The sequence below is a fragment of the Peromyscus leucopus genome, chromosome 3 (assembly GCF_004664715.2).
Source record: "Peromyscus leucopus breed LL Stock chromosome 3, UCI_PerLeu_2.1, whole genome shotgun sequence".
Classification (NCBI taxonomy): Eukaryota; Metazoa; Chordata; class Mammalia; order Rodentia; family Cricetidae; genus Peromyscus; species Peromyscus leucopus.
The window spans coordinates 61004818-61026837 of NC_051065.1; the positions used below are offsets into that span (position 1 = coordinate 61004818).

At 44.8% G+C, this 22020-nt stretch overlaps 2 protein-coding genes across 3 annotated transcripts in view; one reads left to right on the plus strand and one right to left on the minus strand.

The window, feature by feature from the left end:
- The window catches only part of LOC114700098 (GTPase IMAP family member 7-like), a 70160-nt gene that overhangs the window by 44958 nt on the left and 3182 nt on the right, over positions 1-22020 (plus strand). The window contains exon 1 of one of the 2 annotated variants that reach the window (XM_028879590.2): positions 20724-20862. The exons of the other annotated variant lie outside the window; for it this stretch is intronic. The gene's annotated coding sequence lies outside the window, so the exon portion shown is untranslated. Of the gene's footprint in view, positions 1-20723; positions 20863-22020 lie in introns of those variants that run through there. 2 annotated transcript variants of the gene reach the window in all.
- LOC114700097 (GTPase IMAP family member 6-like) lies at positions 1454-7357 on the minus strand. Its single transcript, XM_028879589.2, has 3 exons — positions 7080-7357; positions 3925-4006; positions 1454-2312 (listed from the first exon to the last, which is right to left on the minus strand). The coding sequence occupies exons 1-3, from the start codon at positions 7278-7280 to the stop codon at positions 1672-1674; spliced, it is 924 nt and encodes a 307-aa protein (XP_028735422.1). The 5' UTR covers positions 7281-7357; the 3' UTR covers positions 1454-1671.

Sequence of the window (22020 nt, forward strand, 5' to 3'; positions counted from 1 at the left end):
ATCCCCCACACCCTATAGACTCGGGGTAAGGTTCTCCTAGGCCAAAGCTGATTTCTTCAGTTCTTATCCCAACTCCACTCATTCTGACCCACAGGAAGTATCCATGAGAGCTGTTTGTTACAGCTCAAGAGAATCAAGTGTCATTTTAATTTTTATCATTTATTATTTATTTGGCCTCTCTCCAGATTCCTATTCACATTCCCCTATAGCCCAGGATACATCTTGGCATGTATGCCAGAGCCACTGTGGTTACCAATCAGTTCAAGGCTCCTTTCCCAAGTCAGACAAAAATCATCACGAGGCAAGTAGTACCAATGGAACAAAGCTTTATTGGGGGCATGTGTTGGAACACAGGGGAGACCGCACACAGGGGAGAGTTCTGGGTCGGCTCCCTCGGATTTCTGACTCCTCGGGATCTCTGCCTTGTCCTGTTTGCCGCTGTTGTGTTCTTAAGGTTTGCACTTGCACGGAGATCTGCTCCCACACATTCAGTCCAGCTGTACTCAGCTCACAAAGGACGGGGGAGGCACTGTCCTCTCCATCCCAGGAAGGACATACAGGGTCCAGAATTAGTCACTGTGCACATGGGGTCATTGCGGCCAAGTCTCTCAGAAGCTTAGAAATACGTCAGTGCTCAGAACATGGTTACAGAATGCAAACCTATTAAAATACCTTACATAGTGGAAGAAAATCCTAACTGCTGCTCTGGGCCTCTCTATTCTGTCTCATTGTCATTTTCTACCACTACATAGGGTAGGCACCTTGTAGTTATAATGTCTGTCCCCCTTTATGGGTAAGGGTGCAGCTCGAACATGTACAAGTACCTGGTCCATGGCTGCCCGTGGGCTGATTCAAAAGAAAGAGCCGGACGATGGCAAGAAGCTTTGGTTGTATCAGAGAACAGACACAGAACATGAGCACGTGATATCAGTGGGATAGAAGATCCCGTATCAGGGCACTGTGCTGCGGACTAAGTGTAAGGAGGGCCCATGTGTCCAGAAAGAAGCTGTGTAGCTGGACACAGACTGTAGCTGGGTCCCCTGAACTGAGGCCTCACCCATTGCCACACTTGACAGTGTGACCCAGGGACTGGAAAACTCTTTGTGGAAACAGAGGAAGAAGGCCACAAGGGCACTGGGTGCAGCTGGTGATGGACTGTCCTTGTAGTGGTTTGAATGAGAATGGCCCCCATAGGCTCATGGATTTGAATACTTGGTCACCGGAGAGTGGCACTATTTGTAAGGATTAGGAGGTGTGGCCTTGTTGGAGGAAGTATGTCACTGGGGATGGGCTTTGAGGTTTCAGAAAGTCCATTCTATACCCAGAGTCTCCCTCTTCCTGCTGCCTAAGGATCTGGATGCAGAGCTCTCAGCTACCTCTCCAGCACCATGTCTGCCTGCATACCATGCTTCCTGCCATGATGATAATGAACTAAACCTCTGAAACTGTAAGCGAGCTCTAATTAAATGCTTCCTTTTATAGGAGTTGCCGTGGTCATGGTGTCTCTTCACAGCAATAGAACACTAACTAAGATACCCCTGCTTATGGTCGGCCCACATGGATGCCCTCCCTATCACATACCTACAGGTCTTCTCGGAGGCCATCTGGATCTGGGACAGCCTTTCCAGCCAGGACTCCTCGAGGGATCCTCCTCAGAAGCCTGCTCTGTGGCTAAACTGTTTTGCTGGGACCATGTGGAAGTTCTGTGATGTAACAGCGGCCCTCGTTCTCCCACAGGATCAATTCGATCTTCTCCATGAGGTCCTGCAGCTGGGCCTCCTTCTTAGTCCCTTGGGCCCTGTTGTTGAAGCCACAGTGTCGCCTCTCACACGCGACATCCAGATCATCCAGGCTCTTATTGTTGTTTTTTTGGATATATTCTTCCAAGGATCCCCCGTCTAGGTCCTCCTCCCGAGTGAACACCAGGATGGTGTAAGCCAGGATCCCTTCTCCAAAGATCTCCTGGAGGCGCCTGGCAGCTTGCTGGTCCTCTACTGTGTACCGGCCCACCTGTATCACCAGGAGCACTGCATGGGGCCCTGGAGAGTCCAGGACTCTACAGATCTTCTCAGCTGCTACCTCAGGCAGGTCCTGATGTGACAAAATGTCTGGGGTGTCGATCACCTCAAACACCTTTCCATTCCAGTCTCTGCTCCTTTTCTGGAAGGTCCTGGTTACTGGTCTAGCGCTGATTTTGGACTCAAATACTTGCCTGCCAAGGATGCTATTTCCGGTTGCACTTTTCCCGCTTCCTGTTTTCCCCACCAGAAGGAGCTGCAATCTCTTCGGGGTGAGCTCTTTCTCCTTCAGACCTAGAAGAATTTTACAAAACAAAACATCAGAGGGGAATGGGACGAGAGTCTATCCTCTCTGTTTATCAGAGGCCATGCCCCACGCATCTGAGAAACAGTCCCAGGATGAGGAGATGGCAGAGACAAAGGCCAGCATCTGTCCCTGAGGTCTGCCCTGGGCTTACATTCTCAGCCTGCGTCCTGGAAGGCAGAGGTGAACATTTCTACAAAGAGGGACATCAGAGCCACCGGGTGAGAAGGGAGACCCACATGTCAGCTAAACACTGGCTACTCCAATGCCAAGATGTTTAAATATGCCTGGGGCTGGGTACTGGAAGGAGATGCCCTTCTGCCAGCCCCGCAGGTGCTAAGACCTAAACCACATAAAATGCCAAATAACAGTTTTCAAGTGTGATCCCCGTGGAAGACACTGTTGGGTCTCTGATCACAGAGCACGAATCCTGCCAAAGGCAGCTAGGCTCGGCCTTCAAACCTTCTCAGCACCCACTGGTTTGCTTCTGCACGCCTCTACCCTAGCCTGACCTGCAATCTTCTCTGCTCTCTTGAGCTTTTCCAAAGGGGATAGGAAAGAATTTGAGTGGATTCACGTAAGTTTCAATCAGGCATGGATAGTTGGATGTCCATTCCTGCCTGCCTAGTTAAGGCACAGTTAGGACCAAAGAATACCTATTTCTGAGCAGCCAGAGCCCAAACTTAAAAGCCAAATGCATCATGGGATGCAGAGAGGGGACTTTCCAAATAATGACTAACTCTGCTTCCCGTAAGAAGTGAAGGAGGCGGCCAGGAGTGGTGGCGCACGCCTTTAATCCCAGCACTCGGGAGGCAGAGCCAGGCGGATCTCTGTGAGTTCGAGGCCAGCCTGGGCTACCAAGTGAGCTCCAGGAAAGGCGCAAAGCTACACAGAGAAACCCTGTCTCGAAAAAACAAAAAAAAAAAAAAAAAAAAAAAAAAAAAAAAAAAAAAAAAAAAAGAAGTGAAGGAGGCTTAGCCTGCGTTGGTGACTTTCCCAAGTGGTAAAATAAGTGGGCTTTCTTCTGATGGTCCAGGCCTTTCAAATTCATAAAGAAAAAAGTCATTCATGTTAAAATACAATGAGTCACAGATAATTTCTTCTAGAAAGAAAACGTGGGTAGGTTTCTAACATCCCCAGATTTTATCTCCCTTGGTTAGGTGGCAAAGGCGAATCTCCGAGAAGACTGAACCCGGTCCCTGCCAATGGCCACTGGAGACATTGCATGGTACTATCAATCAGTGTGACTCATCACATGCAGCTAATCACCCACACAAGAGCTGTGAGAAAGCACTAGTCTTTGTAACGTGTCCACATGACCAGCGTGTCCTTCTCAGGGAGGAGCTTGGATGCGAAGACTCTTTTCCTTGGAACTGGCATTTCTCACCTCCTATGGCCACCCACCTGTCAGGGGTCCCTTTCCTTAGTTTTTCCTGGTGTAAAGAAGAGCCATTTTGCTTTGTTTTGGCTACAGTGGGCAAATCTATGTAAAGAGGGCCTTCACCTGCCCCTCCCAGCACTCAGTGGGTGGTCTCATGTCCATTTGCACACCAGTGTCCCATCTACACCTCTCTGATTCACCTCTCTAGGAGAGCAGTGTACCTTCTGTCGGCCCTTGTGCGGAGTCCAGGGGCACCTGCCTTGTGGGATTCTTCTGGGGGCTGTGTCCACATCCTTCTTCCACCTGCAGAAAACAATCATACATTTAAATACATGCAAATAGCTTCATTTTGTTATGCGTGTGTGTGTGTGTGTGTGTGTGTGTGCGCGCGCGCGTGCGCGTGCACGGGTGCGCTTGATGAGGAGTGGGGAAGAAGGGTATGAGACACTCTCTGGAGGTTTCAGGAACCCTACCCCTCAGGCACTGTGTTCTCCGCCATGAGTTGACGAGATTGTCATAAGAAAGGAGTCACTGAATTTGTTTGGGTAGACAGTGTCCAGAGCTGTGCATTGAGGGCCGGGGGCGGGGAATGGGGTCAGGAGAAGGAGAATGGTGAAGAACAGGAAGAAGAGAGGGAGACAGTATGGTCTTGATTTTGTGTCTCAGACCATAGAAGATCTAAATAGGCAGGGGCAGGAAGTTATGGCGAGGGTGTAGCTTTGGGTCTTGGGTCCAGAAAGAACCATCGAGGTTTTAGCACCGAGAATTGGCATGGCTGAAAGCTAGTGGCTGTGTTCAGCAGTTGCAAGGAAGGTGAGAGCCATGGGGATCTTCACAGTGCAAGGCAGAACCCTGCTGAGAACAGGGCACTCAGCGTGCGATGGAGACATAGTTAGTTACTGCCTGGGATGCTCACACTGCCTGGGCCTGAGTGTCACTTCAGGGGGAATTTGAGGTCTAAATCTGCAAAGACCTGCTCCTCCAATGTCACAGCATGTCCACAATCACAGGCCCACTTCTAATTCTCTTTGCTAATTAGAGCCACGGCATCCCAGCCAGGAATTCCCAATGACTGCTCTGATGAGTGATGTCTGCCTGCTTCCGGGGCTAATACCATCCTCTGCTTCCAGAGTCTGCAGTGATGCTCTTAGAGTGAGGTTCCCTAGAGGGTTGGGAGGAAAACTGGATGATCTGTGACTTTCTCAGGACCCTCACAGCCAGACTAAACAATCTGGACAAAGACTCTGGGGTGGGCCCCCAAGTGCAGTCTGGACTTGTCACAGTCCTGTTAGATGGTCTATGCTACTCGGCTAGCAGGCTGCCTTATCTTCTCTGAATCCCAGGGAGAAGCCAGTGGGAACACCAGAGACATGGCTTTGTGATGTGCTTTTATGACGTTCAGCCAATGTCTGACTTAATGGGCTGACATGTGGATGCAGGGAGCTGAAGAAAGTCTGGCGGTTCCCGAGAAGAGTGAGGAAGCAGACCAGGCCGATAGCCGAGCTCAGATCTGGTCAGGTGTCCTGGCTTGAGCAGCGCTGCCATTGCCTTGGTGAGCTGGAGGCCTGCAGACCCCTCAGTCTCTGCGGCGTCTTCCCTGACCTCGCTCCTTCTTTGGAGAACAGGTGGACTGACAGAAACAGCTCCCAGCAGATGACGCTGGAGAGTGCAGAGCCCAGGCATCACCCAGGCAATAGTTATGTACCCAGCACCGTGCCCACAGCACTGTCAGAGGAAGGAGGCTGCGTCCTCTGAGCCTTGCTGGCCCGCCTCAGTCACACACACACACACACACGGGACACTTTGAATTTTTATCTCCAGTCCAGATGAGAGAGACATTATCACCCTGGTTCCATTGCTCAGAAAGAATGTGACATTTAAAAAAGTGCCCTGGGGAGCACTGGCCAGTTGGGGGTGGTGGACATGACTCAGAGGTAGAATGCTTGTAGGGAGTGTGCCAGACTCGGGCTGCAGGTCCCCATCACTGAGAAAACAGCAAGCTCTCCTGGCTCGGTGCTGCAGCTCTTTCTATCACACCACTTGTTATTTATATGAATGTGGATACACAGCCACACACACGGGTTTATAAACACACAAACATGTTTACATCACGTTCAACATACATAGAAATACTTGCATAATACAAAACGAACTCCAGGGTTTTCTGTGGGCTCTCCCCTCCTTATTTTTCTTTTATTGAAAATAGATTTTTTTCATACAAAATATTCTGATTATGGTTTCCCCTCCCCCAACTCCCCCAAGGTCCTCCCTGCCTCTCCTCCCATCAAATTCCACACCCTTTCTGTCTCTCCTTGTAGACATGTAAAGAATAATAATAAAATAAAAGAGATAAAACAAAAACAAACGAGAACAGGACAAAGCAAGCAAACAAACAGATGAAAAAGAGCTAAAGAAAACATATGAGAAACAGACGTAGTCCGCACACACAGGAATCCCACAGAAACTCAAAACCGGAAGCCATACATGCTCTGACAAACATGAGATGAAGAACCTCCAACCAAGGCCATCACCCAGTTCATTCTGGGTTCCTTTCTATTGCTGGCCATGGGCTCACAGTTCATTCTGGGTTCCAATCTATTGCCAGCCATGGGCTCACAGGTGAAAAGTTAGTCTTGTGAGCTTTTTGATTTGTTTCATTTTGTTTTGACTTTTTCTTTTCCTCTTATTGGTTTTTTGTTTGTTTATTTTGATTTTCAGGTTTTTAAAATTGTATTTTATTTTTTAAGAGAGAGAGAGCATGAAGTTTGATTGGTAAGGAGGTAGGAAAAAGGGAAAAACATAATCAAATATATTCTATGAAAAAACTTTAAATAAAAATATAAACATAATACCCACCAATCACTCACCATGCATACATGTAAACACACACAAACATAAATGCATACATGTGGCACACATGCCATTTATACACATATACAACTCATACATATACACAAACAATACACACATGTAAACACATACATGACACATATAATACATAAAAATACAGTGTACCCCATTCATACACATACATGTAAACACGAATACAGATGAACAGAAATGTACATACATGGCCACTCATACATGCCTGTGAGTACACAAATATACATACAACATGTACAGATACACAAGCTGCATACCCATGTGTAATACAAACACTATACACAGTATACGCGTACCACATAGGCATGTAAACACATATATACACAAATGCAAGTGTTCGTAAACAGTACATATCCTTAAACAAATAAACACACACATATATGAAACATACATATACACAAACAGCATACACACACGTAAAACATATACAAATCCAAACAAGACACACACCACACACGCATACGTGTAAACATACACACACAGTGGGACTTACCATGGGGCTGGCTGACAGGCAAGAATGGCTTCGTTTCCTGTCTCCTGTGACACTGCACTCCCATGAAGTTTCTGGCTTTCCTGGTAGGGCCAAGATGCTGTATCTTTCGCAGATGGAGTAGAAAAGCCAGGAAACAGTTTCCATAGTATATGAGCCAACGGACTCTGCTTGCCTGTACAGCCGATCCATATTCCAACCCATGTTTTATCAGCACAGTATGTTCTGAGCTCAAGCATGACCCTTCAAAGAGCCGCTCACTGTGAAATGAGAAACAGGAAGTGAGCAGCCAAGCCAGACACTTCCGCTTACAGCCTAGAAAAACAACTTTAAAAGAATATAGTGTGGTGGTTATGTTTATTATTTATACAAGGCTTAGAGAATTAGGAAGCTGCAGATCTCTGGAAAGCTTGTCTCAGGGACACGAACCCCGATCCCATCTTTTGGAACTGAGCTCACATCCCGGAGTGATCCAGAGGTTTAGGACTGGACAAGCATCCACCATCCCGTCTCTCCCTCAATCCATCTTTTAAATATCTTTTCTTGGAACTGTTAAGTTTCAAACCTGGAATGGCTGAGGAGCCTATTTAACATATCAAAGCAGACCTGGCCTCCAGGTTCTTCCAGCTTCCCTCAGGCCCTCCCTGTTACAGTGTAAGGCTGGCAAACCCCACCTGTACCCTAATTCTCAGGCCCGGGGGCTGGGCTGCCCTTGCCCCAGAGGCTCTTTCCTATGTAGTCCAGACATCTTGGTTACCTGCTCCTTTTGTACCTCTGGCCTCTGCACCTGTTCGCTCCCCCACCCCCACTCTTTGCATGGACCAGTTCAGTCTGGTCCTGTCCACTCTGGGCTCTTCCAGATATCCCTGCCTCTGACTATGCCGTCCCACGTACCTATAATAAACTTTCTCCTCCACCGTACCTAGGAGCAGTCATGTCCTTCCTTTCCTTTTTATTTCTTTTTTTTCATTCACCAACAAGCTCTAAAATCTCACTCTTTTTAAGATTCTCTATGTTTGAAGAATCTTTTGAAATTATCAGGCAGGTCCCAAGTTTTTGATCACCAATAAAGAAAATGAACATAATTCATTAATTCAACTTTTACTAGTTGGTTTGTTGAGATATTGTTGAGATAGGTCTCACTAAGTGAAGCAAGCTAGCCTAGAATTCATGGAGAACTGCCTGCCTTTGTCTCCCAAGTGCGAGAATTCACTGATTTAAAAGAAAAAAGCTTGTTTTTATTTTTCAGTTGTGTGTGTGTGCACGAGCGTGCAGGTGCCTGTGGAGGCTAGAGGTATTGGATCTCCTGGAGCTGGAGTTACACACTGTTGTGAGCCGTAAGATTTGGTTGCTGGTAACCAAATTTTGGTCCTCTAAAGCAGTATACACTTTTTGTTTTGTTTTTGTTTTTGAGATGGGGTTTCTCTGTGCAGCCCTGGCCCTCCTGGAACTCACTCTGTAGACCAGGATGGCCATGAACTCAGAGACCCACCTACCTCTGCCTCCTGAGTCATGGGATTAAAAGGCATGTGCCACTGTGGGAGCCCGTTTTCGGGTTCCTCGTGGCTTTACCCAGCAGGTCCGCATAGAGGATGATTAGGATCACAGGCCTGAGTGCAGGTGTCTGAGATGGTCTGCACTTGGCTGTGCTGGGGGAGGAGGTCTTTTGTTCCACCCCTTGACGTCTCTATAAAAACCCTGGGCCAGAGACAGGGCCCGTTGAAAAAGGTTCCAGGCCCTCTCGAGGCTATCCTTATTTTCTGTTTATCTCCGCAATATAAATCATTCTATCTAACATTTCCTGCTGCTCACACTCAAGAAAACTCTGGGGAACTGTGGGGTTGGTGGGTAAACACCCCACATGCCACCACTGCCCAACTCAGTATACACTCTTAAATGCTGAACCATCTCTCTAGTCCTTACTAAGTTTTGGGGGATAATTTTTATTATAAAAGTAAAAGAAAAGAGAGCAACATAAACCCAGTGGGTATTTGACCTTGTATTTGAAAACTGAGGCATCAATACCTGGTTCAGCTCAAGTAGCTGCAGTCCTCGGGGCCTTTCCGGGGGCTTGTCGGTGTTCTGGTCCTAATCTTACTCCTACGGACTTCATTCTTGAAGACAGTTCTCACGAATGTAGGTGCTGCCTGGAAAGGGATGGCATGAGTAAGGCATGATGGTGAAAGAGGAAACCCAGGAAAGGCAAGGTTGGTCTTTCTTTTAGCTGGTGTCAGATTGCAACTCTTGAAAACTGACAGATGATGTATTTATATCAACTGAAAATGGAGGTGCAAATAGACCAAGGTATTTCCCCCAAATCTGTTCTCAGTCAGTGTGTCAGTGCATAAGACCTTTCCCTCAGCCTGAGCTAATGGTGTTAGCCATTTTAACGCTTTTATGCACAAAGTTTTTTTTTTTGATGTGCTGTGCAATGATACTTTATAAACATGAGTTTTTGGTTGGTGGCAAATGCATCTTCTATGAATTTGATAAGTCTCTATGATTCACCATCACTAGGGTAGGATGAAATAGATTAATAATGAACAAAGAAAATCAGTTGAACGTTTGTTTTGCAACTTCATATAAATATCTTGTGTAAGTGTGTCTATGTATCCATATACATGTACCTGTCTGAGCATGCATGTGCCACAACAGCACATGTGTGGAGATCAGAGCACAGCTTTGCAGGGACCATGTAGGTTCCAGGAACAGAACTGAGGTTCCAGGCGTGGTGGTAAACTCCTTTACCTGCTGAGCCATCCCAGAGGATACAGTTACGTATTTTGTCTTTCCGATTTGTCTGCTTTCCTGTGGCTATAAGCCTTGGCACAGGTGCGGGATGAGAAGGGAACTAAAGAGAGTGGTTCTCTGCTTCTACCATGTGGGGTTGGGGGTCAAACTCACGTTGTCAGCCTTGGCAGCAAGAGCCTTCACCTGCTGAGCCACATCGCTGGCCCCCAGTTGTGTGTGTTAAGGGCACTAAAGAAGCCATTTCTTGCCAGGTGATGGTGGCCCATGCCTTTGATCCCAGCACCTGGGAGGCAGAGGCAGGCGGATCTCTGTGAGTTTGAGGCCAGCCTGGTCTATAACGCAAGAGCCAGGACAGGCTCCAAAACTACACAGAGAAACCCTGTCTCGAAACACTAAAAGAAGAAGAAGAAGGAGGAGGAGGAGGAGGAGGAGGAGGAGGAGGAGGAGGAGGAGGAGGAGGAGGAGGAGGAGGAGGAGGAGAAGAAGAAGAAGAAGAAGAAGAAGAAGAAGAAGAAGAAGAAGAAGAAGAAGAAGAAACCATTTATTCAGGGACGTTATCCTTGCCATCAACACCACTGCTAAAAATGGCACATTCTGCTGTACCTTTAGCATCAACACTGTCATTCACCAAAGACAGTATAAAATGTAACATTGGTGCTCCACTCTTCCAACCCTTCCCATAGATGTTCCAGTTTCTTCAGCTAGGCTGGCTATAAGACTAACTAATTTGAGAAATAATGTAGAACAATTCCTTTTCAGGGCACACTGTATCTTTCATAGTCTCCATGCATTGCTTAGTAAACTCATCATAAGTAGTTTTGATTTTCTACTAAAGATGCCATCCCATAATGAGCTTTACAGTGGGTTCTGAGTTGTGACTTTTAAGATAGTTCTGGTGGAGACAATGCATTTGCTTGTGGAGGACATAAGTTCAGTTCCCAGCACCCACATGGCAGCTCCAACCGTCTGTAGCTCCAGTTCCAAAGGATCTGCTCGCCCTTCTGACCTCAGCAGGCACCAGGCATGCACGTGGGACACATACACACATGCAGGAAGACACTCATCCACAATAAATAAGTAAATAAATAAAGCTCATGCTTTAAGTAAGTTCCCAGTTTTGTCTTGGACCACATTTAGAGCTCTTGCGGGCTATGTGGTAGATACCCCTATGTCGGTACCCCCGTATTATAGTTTCACTTATTCAGCAAGTGCCTCAACATGGTCAGTTCTTAGGACTCACACGGTGCTCTTTACTGTTCCTTCCTTCATCATGTAAACATCGCTGTTCTTCCCATAATTCTTTCACCGTGTAAATATCGCTGTTCTTCCCATAATTAAAGAAAGGCAACTATTTTCAATTCTGATAGTCACTGTTTTCCACAACACTGCTTTGAGTCACTCAGATCTGTGGCAGATCAGGTCAGAGATCAGTATGATATTTAGCTAGAATATCACAGTATTTGTTTCTGTAGCATAGTTGGGCACAACCTGACAGATGCAGAATATAAATGTGATATTCGAATATTGAGCTCTTTCCAACTTTCACTCCCCAGTCTCTCACTTTTGATGATTTCATTTTTTCTGGCGAGAGTTCCCTGGGTTTGGGTTTTGAATGGACATTTGGAGACTCCAGGGACTGAAGTCAGGTGCTTTTATTCCAAAGTTTGTATTTTACCAGGAACTGAGGAACTAGTACTACTGAACAGGGAATACTTTAGTCTCCTTATTAATGCTCTGGACTCATTCACAACTAAGTGAAGATGTAGGCCCAGGGAGTTCAGCTGACACAGTCAGTCATCACCCAGGAAATCAACCTTCCCCTTTGAGTGTATAGCTCACTAGCTCACAGTTCCCATCTCAACTTAAGGTCATTCTCTCTCTCTCTCCCTCTCCCCCGACTCTGTTCTTGCTCTCTCTCTCCCTCCCCTCCTCTCTCCTGAGCCAGGGTTTCTTCATATGGCTCAAGCTGGCCTTGAACTTGCTGTCTTCCTGCCCTAACGCCTCTTGGGTGCTGGGATTGCAGATATGCACCACTATTCCCAGGATTTATGTTTGTCTTTCTCTGTGTGTTTAACTACTGTGTGTTAGCCTCCGCTTCCTGAAAACCAAGTACTTCTTTGTTCAAGTCTCTTAGATGTCTGCGCGAAGGTGGTTCACAGTCTTTCTCATTGTCTTGTCTATGAACCACATCTCTGCTCTAGAGCCTAGATGCCTGTTTCCTAACTAACAACTAGAAGACAAAGGAAGCATACAGTTGTCGGTGAACAGTGATGGTGTTGGAAATTCCATATAACTCTGGGGTTTTTGGAGAAAAAAAAATCACAGTTACAAATAACTCTTAAGAAAGTGTGTGTGGTTTATCGGGAGAATGGTGACTGCAAACGCAACCACTAACATTTAAGTAGCATTTGCTGTCTTTGGGACTATATTTGGGTTAACTCACTTCACCCTTGGCCCTCCGTTGAAGAAGAAAGTTCTTTTCTCAGCCTAGCAGATGAAGAAACAGGCACCATAGGCTGAGCTTTCTATTAACTACCTCGGGCTTGCTATGACTGTGTTCCCGACAAAAATAACTTAAAGGAGGAACTAGTTATTTCTGTCAGAACGAAATGCTAGAATGCAGGCAAGACTGCCGTTCTGCAGGTAACCACAGCAGGCCCCCCCTCATGGATGCGGCCTGGTTACCACTGAGGTGTTGTCCAGGAGCCCCCAGTTACCAGACTTCCAACTGTTCAGCTTTCTCACCCAGGGAGGTGAGTTTACCTCAAAGGGGCTTTTGATGCTCACACTTTCTGCCCAGCACCCCCTTCCCTGGTTGGGAATCAGAGTCAGACCACAGGGTTCTGCTGTTAAACTACCCCTCATGCTCAGAGAGCTGTAAGAGAGTTCCACTTCTGCCTCAGGGCCCTGATTCCTCCTCAGAGTCCCTGCAACCATGCTGTTGTCTGTCTGTCTGTGTGTCCGTGTGTTAACAACTCTTCTAATAAACTCTTTAGCACCCAACAACCTACCTTCCCATCCAAAAGGACCTGAAACCAAGATCTTTTAAGTTTGTCTCATGGCTTCCGAGGGCTTGGAATGGGATTCTCAGACAGAGGCACAGGAAAGGGAGGCTTTTCTGCTGGTATTTTATTTGGGCTGGCACAAGCCCAACAGATTCATGGCTGGAGGCTGAGCCCCGAGTGCAAGGCTTTGCCTTGTGTACATTTTGACCCTCTGTCCCCTTGTATAGACTATGCATTCTCACTGGCGTTTACAGTTGGAAGTCTGTGAGTCTAAGGCTACACGGATGCCATGGCATTGCTGTGAGACTGTAGCACCCAGGCTGCAGAGATGAGATGAAGCACAGTGCTGACTAAAGCTTGTTGCCTTCTTTCCTGTCTTTTCTCTAGAAAGCACTTACCACAGGTCCAGTCCATCACAGCAAAAAAGCAATCCATTTTGTGTCTGGCCTCCCAGACCATGGGATGATGCCACTCTTATTCAGGGTTGATTATCTTCCCTGGAGACATCCCCACAGGTACACCTGGAAGTATCCCTTCCTATTTATTGCTTACGTGATTCTAAACTTAGTCAAACTGATGATTCATCACGAGTATTTTTGCTAAGGCGCAGATCACGGAGTGGTCACCCTGGGATTTGGATGGTCAATCCATCTCCTGAACCCATGCTTTTTATTTTATGATTTTCAATACTTGAATCCAACCAGGGTTTTACATATACTACTGGGGTACTCTCTCTGACTTATGTCCCCTATTCCACTACCCCCTTTTTTTTGAGATAGACTTTCATTAAGATTCTTGGGTTAGCCTTGAATTTGTAGTCCTTATGCCTAGCATCCCATATTATTAAGCATCAAATATAATTTCATGAGATCACTCTTGAAGTAGCATGTGGTCCAAGTAGATTGGAAAAACAGAAAGATTCTCCTTCCAGCAATTTTATCCCCATGGCCAGAGCATTTGTGCTGCTAACACGGAGCCCACGTGTCTCTATATGCTCTCTGTACACAACAGGAGAACAAAACAGACACCATTTTGTATGAGCTGCCATAAAGATCCTGCCCCTCAAGCCTTGTCCGCCCCATGGGTCAGCACTTTGGGCAGAAAGTTGACCATCTCCTTTTCACAAACTCACAACTCATGTGGAAATGTGTCCTGACTAGTCTGCAAGTCCCAGATGGAGGGCAGTTGACATGGAGCAGAGCTGGCCCTGCCAACCCACCTGTTATGTAGAGGCTAACAAAAATGTCACCTGGCCTCGGTGACAGAATGCAGATAGATGTTCATCCAAATAATGGCCTGGCATTGCTGGGAGTGTGTTAGTTAGCTGTGGCTGATGTTGTTTTTCTTTTTCAAAGAAAATAAAGTATAGTATCTTTATTTTTTTTTGAGAATTTCATACATGCACACAATGTGTTTTGATTATACTTATCTCCCACTCCTCCCAGATCTAACCTCTACCCCTTCCCAATTTCAGGTCTTACCCTATTTTTTAAAAAACAAAACTCATCACATCCAATTTATGCTGCCCACATATTCCTGAATGTGTGGCCTTCTACTGAATGGTTGACTTATCAGGGGCCACGAAAATTGACTGTCCCTCCCCTAGAAGCTGCCAACTGTTTGACTGACATTTTTTTTTTTTTTTTTTTTTTTGGTTTTTTTCGAGACAGGGTTTCTCTGTGTAGCTTTGCGCCTTTCCTGGAGCTCACTTGGTAGCCCAGGCTGGCCTCGAACTCACAGAGATCCGCCTGGCTCTGCCTCCCAAGTGCTGGGATTAAAGGCGTGCGCCACCAACGCCCGGCTTGACTGACATTTTAAGTCAGTAGATTTCACACAAGTCAGATACCCTCTATGGTGTGAGTGGGTCTTGTCCAACCAGTTGAAGGCCTTAATGGAGCAGAGCAAAATTTCCCCCCAAAGAAGTTTGACCTCAAGATTAATACAGCAAACCTGTGTGAGATGAGAAAAGTACAATGATAGACACAAAAATGTCATAATGAAACCCATTTGTCTGCACACTGACTAAAAATATTAATTAACAAAGAGAAAGAGGAAACAGAAAACACCCCCTCAGTTTCCAGTCTGCCTTGCTTGGACAGTGGATTTTGGTCTATGGACAGAAACACCCTTCCCTCCCTGGCTGCTGGCCTGTCCTCTGCATTTTGGCCTTTTGAGTTCTTACAGTTGTGTGAAATGGCTCCTTAAAATATCTGTCTGTCTATTTGTCTGTCTGTTTGTCTATCTATCTATCCATCTATCTGTCATTTATCTATCCATCTATCATCTATCTATCTCATCATCATCTATTATCTATCTATCTATCTATCAATCAATCATCTACTACCTATCTATCATCTATCTATATCTATCATCATCATCTATCATCTATCTATCTATCTATCTATCTATCTATCTATCTATCTATCTATCTATGCATCTGTCATTTATCTATCCATCTATCACCTATCTATCTACCTCTTATCTATCTATCTATCTATCTATCTATCTATCTATCTATCTATCTATCTATCTATCCCCTTCTCTCTCTCAATACAGATAAAGATAAACTACAGATACAGTTGCCCTTTGGTCCCTGTGGGGGGGGTTTCTGGGGATATTCAAGTCCGTTACACAAACTGGCCCTGAATTTGCATATAACCTGCAAACAGTCTCCCTATACTTCAGATTGTCTCTAGAACACTCACAGTAGTAACACAGTGCAATGACTATATAAATAGTTGCCACACTGTGCTGGCCAGAGAATATCCACAAGAAACAGGGACCATACATGGTCAGTACATATCAAGCCTTGTAGGCCTGACCACATTTTTATCTGCATCTGACTGAATCCATGGATGCAGAACCCATGGGCACACTGGGCATTCAGTCCAGATCAGATCTAGATCTAGATCCATAGAAAACATAGAGTCGGAATGTAGAATTATAGATACAGGTATAAGATAGTACTGATTATATAGATTATAAAGATACTTCTTACTATATTCCACAGAACTACAGAAGCCTAGTTCTGCCAAGCTGGGCCCAGCTTTCTCTGCTAAAACCCAACAGAACCACACACCAGTGTAATAAACTCAGGATTGAGCCCCACAGTTCGGAAGCATTTTATTATGTGACACTATGTGGCAAACAATAGCAAACACCACCAATCCATTTTCAGTGGTTTTTGCACGAGTGTGTGGACTTGGCCAAATGCTCTCGGCATTAGAAGATAATCAGATTTTCCAGTTCTCTATAGTCTAGATATGACTACCTGATGTGTAGCTCAACCTTATTTCCCATTCTGCACGCCGCCTCTTAACTCTTTCAGTTGCTTCTCACACTGAAATGTACTTCTTATACATTTCGTGTAACCCCACTGGTCAGTCCCTGGGGTTATGTCTTATCCTTTTCACAATGATCTTGCCTATCAGCATCTTGAAGCATTTCCCCTGAACTTTTCTCTGTAGTTTCAAAGCTTCAGCTCTCTCACTGTCTTTGATCTGTTTTGTAATTTTGTTTTTTTACAGGGTGAGAGTTAAGGATCTCTTCTGTGAGTGGATGCGCAGTTTGTCATCACTATTTGCTGAGGTGGTTTTTTGCTAATTGTGTTTTTGACACCTTTTTCAAAATAGTGGGTGTCTATAGCCGTGTAGTTGATTTCTAGGTCCTCTACTGTAACTCATCAGGCTACACGTCTGCTTTTGGGACGGCACAGTGCTGTTTTCATTACTATGGCTCTGTAGTATGGTTTGAAATCAGGGATTGTGGCATCTCTAGCTTTGCTCTTTGGGCTTCATCATCTTTTCTGCTCCCATATAATTTTTTTCCCTTTTTCTCTAGTTCTGTGAAGAATGCCATTAGAATTTGTTGTTGTTTGGTTTTTCAAGACAGGGTTTCTCTGTGTAGCCCTGGCCATCCTGGAATTTACTCTGTAGACCAGTCTGGCCTCGAACCCAGAGATCTACCTGCCTCTGCCTTCTAAGTGCTCAGATTAAAGGTGTGGGCCACCTCCACCTGTTGTCATTAGAATTTTCATGGGATTGTGTTTTTGTAGATTTCTTTCAATAATGTTGCAGTTTTTACAATATTAGTTTTGCCAACCTATGAGCATGGTATCTTTCCATCTTTAGTAATTTCTTTAATATCTGAAGGGACACTGGCCCACTCAAGCATGTGGCTCTGGCAGGCCTTGCCCTTCTCCTCATTCCCTCTGCCTTGCTAAAAACTGTAAGATTACGTTCCTAAAGCGAGCTGCCAAGGTCTATTCCCTTATTTGGCCACTTCCTTCCCCTGAGCCTGACGACCAAGGTCCATTAATCAGAAGCCCCTTTTGGCTCACCTAATTAACATGCCCAATTAAAATTAAACACCTTTACCTATGTGCCTCATCTGTCTCCCCTCTCTGCAGAGGCTGTCCTTTGCCCCTCCAGAGCAAATATCCCTGTCCCCTCTCCCTTGTCCTCCATCTCCTTTACCACCACATCCTAACTCATTCTAACACAGACCTCCCCCTTCTTCCTCTTAAAACCACACCTGCACAGGCGTTTGCTGCTGTTTTTCTGCCTGAGTCGAAAAGCAGCCACTTTAACTTTTCTTTCTGCTCTGTTCAAGGATCCAGTTTAACTTGGTTGTGTTTATCCCAGTTTGTTTGTTTGTTTGTTTTTCTGGCCAAAGCAGATGGGACTGTCGACAAACATCTTTCTTATATGTTTGCTATTACGACACAGAAGACTGGCTGAGATCTCTATGGTGGTTTTGTGTCCTTGTTGGAGTTATTTCAGTTTCTTAAGCATTTCATGACTTCTCTTCACTAACCATGGGGAAAACTGCTATCAAATTACTTATCAAGAAAAGTATCTATTCATAAAGAGATCTTGATAATCATTTTCTATTAAGCTGTGATCCCATTATGCAGGCCAGCAGAAACTAAAACAATGAAATAAATTCACCAGGTGCTCTGAGTCAGCAATGGCAAGCTCACTCATGGACACACACACACACACATACACACACACACACACACACACACACGTGCACACGTGCACACACACAGATGATAACTAAATATCAGCACAATTCTTTAACTGAATAACCTTTCATTGCTAGGTAAGAATGCAAAGGTAACTAAATGTTAGGACATCTACAAATAAAGTTTGTAGGTATACATAAATATATTTCGGATAGATAGGTGATCTTCAAACACTTCAAAGACCTACAAAATATGACACTTAAAATGTTTTAAAAATTTAAACTTTCTAGACCCCACTTTTCTGTGGGGTTGATGGCAGATTTTTCAGAGAGCCTCAAGAACGCAGCTTTCATGAGTCATGAAAGCCACTCCATGCTGGGATGGACTTTTCAGTGCCTTTGAGTCATTCATACTCCTTCCTGTAAGTAATTCCTATAAGGGACCCTAACAAATTCACTGGTTCACTAAGAGCTAAATGAGTTGGAATTCTTTCTGTGGCCTTTCATTGGTGTTCTTTCTGGAATGAATAAACCTTTTGTTTCTATCTTTCCAGGAACAGTCACACATAGTACCCTCTTATGCACATAGTCTACTGACTGCTCTGCTTCTGGATACACACCCACCATAAATAAACAAGGACAACAAGTTAGCTGGTTTGTAGAAATTTAGATCACCCACAAATAGAACCAGCTTTTCAAAAGACTAAAATAATTACACTGCATGGTATAGTCACTAGGGCCACCCTAGGTTGCTTCAGGTACCACAAACTGAGTAAAGCTAAGCTGGACCCTCCCCCAAATGGAGCCCTCAGCTTTCCACCAACACAGATGAGATGGTTAGGCAGAACTTTCTGGAGCTCCTAGAAGAAGTGCACAGGTAACAGATCGTTACATTGAGATATGTAGGTGCGAATGTACTTAGGATGCCTTCTAGGCACAACGCTTCTAGGACACTCAAATAAACAGAAGACAAAGGACTGTGGTGAGTGCCAAGAAGACCCAGAGAGTCAGTTCAGTTGGAGCATGGGAGCTTGGGTGGAACTCTGGCCATATCCAAAATTAGTGCTAAAGGGTGTGCCTTTATGTCTCCATGCCAACCAGTCATTGATTAGGAGCTGCCTGGGCATGGAGGATGACATTTCAGGAGGCTACTGTTCAGCTAAGGGTGATCCTCTAGGGTGTCTGGGGTGGGTGCACACTGATCTGAGTCCTGTCAGTTGTTAGCAGTTCTCTCAGTTTGGAGATTAGGGCCACACTCCTGCAAAGAGGAGCAACGTGCAATCCTGCAGCAGATGATGGAGTGTCCTGTAGCTGGAGTTTTCTCTCCAGGTCCCACCAAGCCCCGGCAGTCCAACAGCCTACTTATAAAATAAACACACAGACATTTATATTATTTAAACTGTTTGACCTAATGGCTCAGGCTTTTTGTCAGCTGTTTTTATATCTTAAGTTAACTCATTTTTATTAGTCTATAAGTTGCCACATGGCTCGTGGCTTACTGGTACCTTACATCTCGCTTGTCAGGGCGGCGGTGGGCAGTGTCTCTCTGTCTCAGCCTTTTACTTTCCAGAATTCTCTTCTCTCCTTGTCCTGCCTATACTTTCTGTCTGGCTACTGGCCAGTCAGTGTTTTATTTATTAACAAACCAGAACAACACATTTAACATATAGAACATCCCACAGCACTTTTCCTTTTTTTTTTTAAAGGAAGGTTTTAACTTTTGCATAGTAAAATTACAGATAACAAAACAATTATCAAGTATGAATTACAGTTACAATATTTAGTTTATTTGTATTTGGCAAAATTAAAGAAGATATCCTATCTCTCTTATATTTGTGAGTCTGAGGTTTTATATCTAACTTATCTCTTATCATAACTAAGGAAATTATAACTATTTAGTTTTTGATTACATCAAAGGCCCCAGAAGGATATAATATTACCTGAGAAATGGGAGAAGGATGTAAGTAACTTTTGGGAGTCTTGTGAGAGTGGACAGAGACAGACAGACAGTCACCTAATATTTTTTTGTAATGTTGGGCATCTGTCTTTAGCCCACAGGCCTAGAGTCTTTTAGTTACTTTTCTCTGTGTTTTGTAGAATGTTTGGTAATTTTTTTTTTTTTTTTTTTTTTTTTTTTTTTTTTTTTTTTTTTTTTTTTTTTTTTTTTTTGTAAAGTACGAACCTGAAGTACCATTTTGTCAAGTAAAGTTTAGTGGTCACATTTCTTTGGGTCTTGTATGTCTAGTTGATATATATTTTTAAAGCAGTCTAGGCAAGAACAGTTTCTTGCCCAAATAGCTATTTTTGTCAAGAAGAAGATAAACTCTATACAAAGTGTCATTGATGTCCATCTTCTTTTTTGAAGTAAATCAGTGTTGTCAGGAGCAGACATGTCTCATTGTCTAGAAAGTTTAAATTTTTAAAACATTTTAAGTGTCATATTTTGTAGGTCTTTGAAGTGTTTGAAGATCACCTATCTATCTGAAATATATTTATGCATACCTAGAAAACTTAACTAACATGTTACAAGTTTGACTATCATAGACTAGTTAATCTGTATTTTTAATTATCTATTATAATCTAAATGAGTTACATAAACATAATACCTCAAACAGAGTAGAAATATATATATAGTATAACGAAATTAAGTTTAAACTTGTATCAATAAACTAAAATTTATAGTAATATAAAACATTTTAAACAAGTTGTTTTTTAAAAAGAGATTTAATAATTTATCTTTTTATTTTATCATTATCTATACTATCCCTTTTGTATCCTACGCTGCATGCGGAGCACTGAACAGGGTCTTCAGAGCCAACGCCATCGAACACAAGCCCTGGCTGTGACATCACAGCAGGCCCAAGAGGAAGAGATTCATCTAGGGCTAAGCTGAAGCCTCAGCCGCAGCGCGGGACTGTTTCCCCTGCTCTTCAAACTGAAACCTCTGCGCTGGCTCCACCCCTCTGGTTTCTCTGCTCAGGGTTTGCAGAGCTGCAGCGGAGCGGTGGTACAGCCAGCTTCCTTGAGGACAGGGTGAGGACTCGTCGGTCCTGCAGGAGAAGGTGAGCTGGGCGGGATGGAGGACACAGAGCATGTGGGATGGGGGCTGGGGGTGATGGTGCACCCCAGGCATTCAGTGCATGAAGTGGGGAGGTCCTGAAAAGATACTCAGACTGCTTAGGATCAGGTCCATCATCTCATGACTAACAAGAAAGACTTGCTTGATGGGTGGCATTAGATGCTGTTGCCTGAAAACCCACTACTTTTCTTTAAAATGTCACTGCTGCCCCTGGGGCAGATCTTAGAACTAGGAGGCAGGTTACCAGTTGTAAACGTGCCCTAACTCCCTTCAACTCCCCGTATCAAATCTCAGTGCACCAATGACTGCCAGAGGGACATCAAGGTGGGCAAGACTGATTCCTGTTTCTGACTCCAAGTCGAGGCCCACCTTGTGCTTCTCAGGAAAGAGGTCATGACCCTAAAAGTGTGGGGGCTGGAGTGGAGGGTGTGAGCTCCAGGAATAGGGCACGCTGTGCTGAAGGCCCAGGGTGTCTGTGATTCTGGCTGAGCTTGCGAGCTGCTGTGTCTGCAGTCCGGGTCTTCTTTCACGGTGCTAACAAGTCTAACAAAGGGCCATGCACACGCTGGGCCAATGCTGGGCCACTGAGCAATGGCTTCTGCCCTTTCTCAATTTTCTTCGTACAAATGGCCTTGCACAACAAATGCCTTGACCTTGAGTGAGGGTCACACTCAGCACTGTAAGCGACCTTTACAGAACTTGCCCTGTGGCGTCCTGGAACCATCCTGATGGGTTGGTTGCATTGTCTCTTTTCACAGTGGAGAGAACTGCATCTCACGGGGCTTAGGAATTCTCAAGAGTGGACTAGGTCCTGACCTATCTCTGCAGTATTCTGAAACACTCTCTATGTCCACTTCTTAGCTGCAGGTTCTCTGGGTCTTCCTAGAACCACTTTAGAAAGTTTTGAGATGAGTGTTTCTGTCTCCCAACCTTAGCTTGTCAGTATGAAAAAAAAAAAAAAAAAAAAAAAAGAAAAAACAAAACCACTGAGAGATGGGTGGTCCTCACCGGGCATCCCTAGGGTAGTCTTATCTAGAGCTCCACTTCCTAGAGGGAGGGCTGTTCTCTCCCTTCTTGTTCCTGGTGGCACATTGATATGATCTCCACTGGCATTTAGAATCATGGCCTGAGGATGAGCCAG